This window comes from Buceros rhinoceros, unplaced genomic scaffold (assembly GCF_000710305.1).
Source record: "Buceros rhinoceros silvestris isolate BGI_N320 unplaced genomic scaffold, ASM71030v1 scaffold5343, whole genome shotgun sequence".
In the NCBI taxonomy this organism is placed as follows: Eukaryota; Metazoa; Chordata; class Aves; order Bucerotiformes; family Bucerotidae; genus Buceros; species Buceros rhinoceros.
This window is the reverse complement of record NW_010402945.1, coordinates 52,761-59,450: the sequence shown is the minus strand read 5'-3', so window position 1 is coordinate 59,450 and position 6,690 is coordinate 52,761. Positions and strand designations below refer to the sequence as shown.

At 45.0% G+C, this 6,690-nt stretch overlaps 1 protein-coding gene across 1 annotated transcript in view; it reads right to left on the bottom strand.

Annotated features, from left to right (window-relative positions):
• Nucleotides 1–6,690, bottom strand: part of DUSP16 (dual specificity phosphatase 16) — a 31,422-nt gene that overhangs the window by 6,921 nt on the left and 17,811 nt on the right. Inside the window, exon 4 of the mRNA XM_010132811.1 lies at nucleotides 6,561–6,690. This exon is cut by the window's right edge and continues 3 nt beyond it. Coding sequence (XP_010131113.1) covers nucleotides 6,561–6,690 — 130 coding nt within the window. The remainder of the gene's footprint in view (nucleotides 1–6,560) is intronic.

Genomic DNA, 6,690 nt, shown 5'->3' with positions numbered 1-6,690 from the left:
CAGGAATGAACTCTTACACTGTAGATTTCAACTGGAGATCTACCCGTATGAAAATACAGTCAGAAAGCCGAACCATCGTTTCTTCCCCATGTGTATTTCTTCTGCAGGTTGTCTTGGCGAGGAGAAACAGGGATATGGCTATTTAGCTGAAGAGCCAGAACTCTACCTTGTTCAAGTCAGAGCAGTCTAAATAATATGTGATGTTGAGTACACAGGTACACCACACACCTGTTACGGTGTGTGTGGCAAAGGGATGAACACACACACACTTCTGTGTGAGCATAAACTAAATGTTCAGTGAGAACAAAGGACTGACTGCAGGGGAGAAGGGAATCCACATCAGTCATTTGCAGAGGAAAGTGCGTAAGTCCAGCCAGTCACAGCTGGGAACAGGGAATTTACATGAATTTCTGCTAGCAAGCTGGATTTGGTTGCCTGGAGCAAAATGAGCAGCTCCTCCAAACTTTCATTCCAAGTCCCTCACATCAGCACGTTCAGAGGTGCCTTAAACTAATGACATACATCACACCATGAACACAGCCATCTGAGGGGACAGAGGAGGAGGCCAATTACTCACAGAGAAAATAATCAGAAATATAATCTACAGCAGTAGTAAAAGAAAGGAAAAAAAAGGGGCTGGACGTGTCAAAGTAAGTTCTCAGCCTTACTCCTCGTTACCCTGGTACTCTCCTATGTCACATTCGCAGCACAGCTCAGCCTCTCATCAACGACGGCAAATTCCAGTGTGTGGAACTGTACTGATTTCTCCGCCTCCCTTCCCTCCCGTCTCCCCAGCTCAGCCAGCAAGCTCCCTGCAGCCCTGCATGCCTTTCACAGCCGACTCCTTCCTTCGCTATATTTAGCTCCCACACGCTGACAGACCTACAAGTTTAAAAGCAGATGCGAAGTAAGGAAGTAGGGGAATATTTAGAATCATCCAGGGAGGGAAGGGATTGGGAATGGGCTTCTTGGCACAGGGGACCGGCTACCACTAGACCTGTGGTATCTTATGTGTGCAAGGGAGACCAGACCCCTCACATCCCGCATCTCTGCCTCGCTGTCCTGGGCTACACAGCTTTTGGCTCCTCAGGTCTCAAGCTCTTCGGCATCAGCATCCATAAATACCTGCTTTAGATCCCTACGCTGAAATACTGCTCCCAAACCAGCCCATCTACTGTGGTGACCACTGTAACCACTTGTAACCGCTGAAGGGTGAGCGAAGAAAAACTGAAACAGCAGGTACAATGAACTTTATACCGGGTCATGAACTTTATATAATGTGTAAAGTGGGGAGGCGATGAAGGCATCACTAGCAAACGGTCTGCCATGATGCCTGTTTGTTCAGGATGCAGCCAAAGGGTGCTGGCAGGCTGAGGAATTTAGAAGAATAAACCATATATTTATTTTTTATAAAGCACAAGTGCTGGTGGGCTGCATAGTCCAACCATCACGACTCCACGGTTATGCAAGGTTTTTGATGTGGAATTGATTATTCAAGTAAGAATGAGAAGGCTGCAGGCGCCGAGCCTGAAATCTTGGAGCCAAAAAACCACCCAAAAATGTGTTAGTGCTTGTCTTTGAGACTAAGGCTAAATTAAAAAAAGTTATGCTTCCTTCTGTTCTAAAGTATCAATCATTCCCCGTGCAACACGCTCCAATATAATAACCTAACAGTGCCTTCATTGTAAGGCATCCAAGAGGAAGAAGTGAATTACGATGGGAGGAAGACCTAGAAATCCTAATACTAACAACTTTCTGAAAAGAAGGTAAATGTTCTTTTGTCAGCTTGTTTACATTTTATGACTTGTTTAATTTGGAAATTAATGGCACCCTAAAATGTTATTTTGTTCCAGGAAATAAAATCCAGGTCTGGAAGAAGAGAATAGTTACGTAAGTAGCAAAGCAGACAGTTTTACAGTTTAAATGCTGGTAAAAACCATGCTGTGTAAGTAGAAGGGCCCATAACCTCAACACAGGGTTTTTTTCTGTTACACTAACTTTCCGAAAGGACACTGTCACTACCGTGTAGGTCAGAATTCAGTTTGCCTCTCATTCACAAAGAGCAACACAGAAATTCCACAAAAGTACGAGCCCTCTTGCATTGCCACCAATGTATCGCACAGAGATCCAAAAAAATTAAACAAACTTTTCTGATTGATAGAACTTTTTGAAGATCCTTTTATGAGGTTTTTAATATTTCAACACTGAAAAAAATAATCGTGAACGTTTTCAGAATTAAGCATTTAGAAAGAAATCTGTAAAGCAAAAGTAGAAAGAAATCTCTTAAGGCTTTTCTGAAGTAATCATTGATTTTGCTAAAGGACACAAACCAAGTAGCTGTGTTTGCAGATCCTTCATAAATAAACCCTTGTCAGCAGAGGTATGAGTGGCAAATAGCTTTAGGATTCTTAGGAGGTCACGAACACAGGTTGTCCTGCCACAGGACAAGCATTTCCCCACCCGTGCACTCGCAGATAGGCTTATAAAGATCCTGAAAAGATAAGTTCGTCTTGATAAAACATGCACAAAGCCACAACTTTAAATCATGAGGTTGAACAATAGTGCAGATAAAGAGCATTTTTTGCAGGTATTTTGGAGACATTTTAAGAGAAATCAGTATGTCTGGTCAATGGAAGGAATCGTGGGAACTCACAAGATAGATAGCATTTGAAAGCAAAAATAAGGGCAAACATCGACTCTTAATACCCTTGGGAATCTTACTAGAGGTTTTCAGAAAATTATTTTTTAAAAAATCTGGACTTGAGTAAAAAAAAACCCTATTCTAATCTTAACAGAAGGCTGACTTCTTGCCCCCAGTAGCCAACAAACCAGCAAGGCCACTAAACCAGAGCATGTAAACTTAACCACGTCCCAGCTTCTGGACTACCTTAACAGAGACAGAGCTTTGCTACTTACCCCTGGGTTTTGTCTCTTGCCCTCCCCTCTTGAATGTTCTTCACTTCCCACCATGAACTGGTATTTTTGGGCACTCACTGTGGTAAGAGTCATCCTCCTGGCTCTCCACGATAGCCCTGTGTAGGATCCAGGCTTCCCCAGGAGCGAAGCGAGTTCCAGGGCAAGCAGCAGAGATCTGCTGTTTGTGTTTCTAATGTGCTGATGTCTAGCTACGACTAACTTTTAGTTAAATCAATAAACTCATAAAACCCAGGAGACTGGGAGCTGCCAACAGTTGGGAAAAGGTCGAGTGGATTCTAAGAGGTAGAAACTGTAATCTGTTCCCACAGCTGCTGGTTAGGTTAAGTTAGTAAAGGTACCAATACTAGAGGTGGAAGCCGTTCTGGGTTTTCCACGGGCAGTCACTGAACCTGAAGAGGTAGGATAAGCTACTGACACCAAGGTCTGCTTCAGTGCACTGAGCAAGTGCCATGCTCAGAATAAAGTCTTGCCTGCGTTTGTTCAAAGGGGAAAAAGGTACAAAACCCAAATAGATCTGAAATAATGAGTATTTGTCCTAAAAGGGGGAAGAAATCTAAGAGGTACTTTAGTCATCAGTGGAGGAACTTCCAAAAGATTGACTGTCAGGGGTGACACGAGGCAGTCAGAACTTCCTGAAGCTTTCTGCCGTTCCTGTGGCTCTCTGTACCAAATGGGAAACACGGTAATCCCTGATCCTAACTCCCAAGAATACGTGAGGAAGCACATATCTGACCGACTCCTGGGGGTCTTACATTAATTCTAAAGTATCTGCAGCTTTACCACACTCGGGGCTCACCAGCAGTAGTTGGGCTTTTAGCCACCTCTGGCCCCATCATGAGATTCCTGACCACTGCCACCACCTGGATTCCCCTCCTGGTGAGACACACGTACCGTGCCTGTGCCCAACACCTGTTCACAGGCATCAGTTCGCTGCAAGGGAGGGGAGCAGACTCCTTCCCTGCTCTGGGGTGATTCGCCACTGAAGAGCCACAGCACTGGAGTTCCAGTCACATTCCAAAAGTCGCACATCCCTGGCCCTGGAGGTGAACGAGGGGAACCAGGTGCCCCTCACTCCCACTGTGACCCAGGCTAGCGCTTGCCATTCGCACACTGAAACAAGCATCTTTCTAATACTCCACCACTGAAAACAAGGAATTTTATCCTTTTTAAATACTTAGTTCCGGCTGTCCTTTGTCTGGGAACCACAGATTATGTTTGTGGTAGGAAAAGTAATAACCTGTTTTGGTGTCCATCAGAACTGCATCAGGTTTGAACTGCTGACTTGCTACCTCACAGTAGACACAGAAGATTTTGAGGGACAAAGTAAATACAATGACTGCTGACGATCCGCCATATAAAAGATTTTCCTCTGCACTCTGTTAAAGCACAACTACCTTCTACATGATGGTGTGTGTGTCAAGAATCCCCTTAAGACAATTGTGAAAAACCTAATATAAATCTAAATATAGCATATTAATGGCCAGACTGGAATGGAGTGAAAGTAGAAGAAACCACTGAAAAATAGGATAGTGGTCAAAGAATATGAATTTGATCCAATTACAGGACTCTTAGGATAGTTCCTGTCTTAAGCTTCATACATGGATAAAAACAATTACTCAAAAGCCTTGCACATAATTAAGGCACTATGGTGGGGTGAAGGACTCCTCCCCTCTCCCCATCCACGTACGTTTGAAGGCACCTGGAGATTCAACTAATGAACAGGGCTGTCAGATAATATGGGAGGCAAGAGGGCGCATGCAGCAGAAGTAATAAAAATTCCCTTGTGAAGGGACCCAAGATGCAGAATATGAGTTGGTCTCCTCATGGAGACAAGCATCTCCGCAGATACACAGGAATACAGACCTGCCGCCGTCTGAGCCAAGCGTTTTCAGACGTCTGATAGTCTAGCACCCTGCAAGTGCTGTATTTGATGACCATTTTCAGTATAACAAAATATCTCGAGCTATTCTTTAGGAACAGAAATTATTAAATGCACACGTATTTAGAAACAGTAAAAGACTGTTAGGGCAGTGCTACCATAAAACCTCATTTTAAATGGCACCACTGATTGTCCAGGTCTGAACGTTTTATTAGAATCATAGAATGCTTTGGGTTGGAAGGGACCTTCAAAGGTCACCTAGTCCAACCCCCCTGCACTGAGCAGAGACAGCGTCAACTAAAGCAGGTTGCTCAGAGCCCCATCCAACCTGACATTGAATGGTTCCAGGGATGGGGCATCTACCACCTCTCTGGTGGTGCCAGTGTTTCACCACCCTCACTGTCAAAAATGTCTTCCTTGCATCTAGTCTAAATCTCCCCTCTTTTAGTCTAAAACCATCACCCCTTGTTCTGTCACAACAGGCCTTGCTAAAAAGACTGTCTCCATCTTTCTTTCAAGCCCCCTTTCAGCACTGAAAGGCCACAACAAGGTCTCCCTGGAGCCTTCTCTTCTCCAGGCTGAACAACCCCAGCTCTCTCAGCCTGTCCTCACAGTGGAAATGCTCCACATCTCTGATCATTTTTGTGGCCCTTCTCTGGACCCCCTCCAACAGGTTCATGTCCTTGTGCTGCGGACTCCACAGCTGGACACAGTACTCCAAGAGAGGTCTCACCAGAGTGGAGTAGAGCAGCAGGATCACCTCCCTCAACCTCCTGGCCACACTTCTTTTGATGCAGCCCAGTTGGCTTTCTGGGCTGCGAGTGCACATTGTTGGCTCCTGTCCAGCCCTTCCTCCACCAGGACCCCCAAGCCCTCCACAGGGCTGCTCTCAAATCACATCATCCTCCAGCCTGTACTGATATCAAAGACTGCCCGACCCAGGTGCAGGACCTTGTACTTCGCCTTGTTGAACCTCATGAAGATCACATGGGCCAACTTCTCTGGCTTGCTCAGGTCTCTCTGGGTGACATCCTGTCCCTCAGGCATGTCAACTGCACCACTCAGTTTGGTGTCATCTGCAAACTTGCTGAGGGTGCACTCAATCCCACTATGTCATTGATAAAGATATTAAACAGTGCTGGTCCCAGTATGGACCCCTGAGGGACACCACTGATCTCCATCTGGACTTTGAGCCAGTGACCACTACCCTCTGGATGTGACCACCCAATCAATTTGTTATCCACCGAACAGTCCACCCATCAAATCCATTAGGTGTATGAAGATCTGTTTGCAGAAGTCCCTCAGTACACAGTTACGGTGTTTAAGTGCTATTTTTTCCCAGCACTTGAAGAAAATCCTAAAGAACGGGCAATCTTCCTTTGTCCTGCTGTAACCATTAATATAGTTGCGTTAACATCCAAGACCTGCCAAAACAAACCAGTCAGAGCTATACACAGGGAAGTGCGTGACCTGCTTTAACAGGAGATTTGATAATAGGTTCCTGAGGAAGTTACCATACCATCTGCTCCAGATGAAGGAGAAAGATGATCAAATTAGTATTACATGACGCATGGATTAATTATATGGTCTGTGTATCCTTACTTCTCCCATAGCTATCCATGGCTCACACACTATTTTCTATATCTGCTTTAGATGTTTTATAGCTGTAATGATGCAGCATGATGAAGACACATGGGGATTACATACTCATCCAGGTAAACAACATGACACTCAGAATGCTCACCTTGTTGAGGACATCCCGCTGACACCCAAGATAGAGATGAGGCAGGATTCTGGTTGGGCCAATGTTGGAGACAGGTAGGCAAGGTTGAGAAATGCAAGTAGGGATGAGTGTGGATTTTCCTTCACAGAGA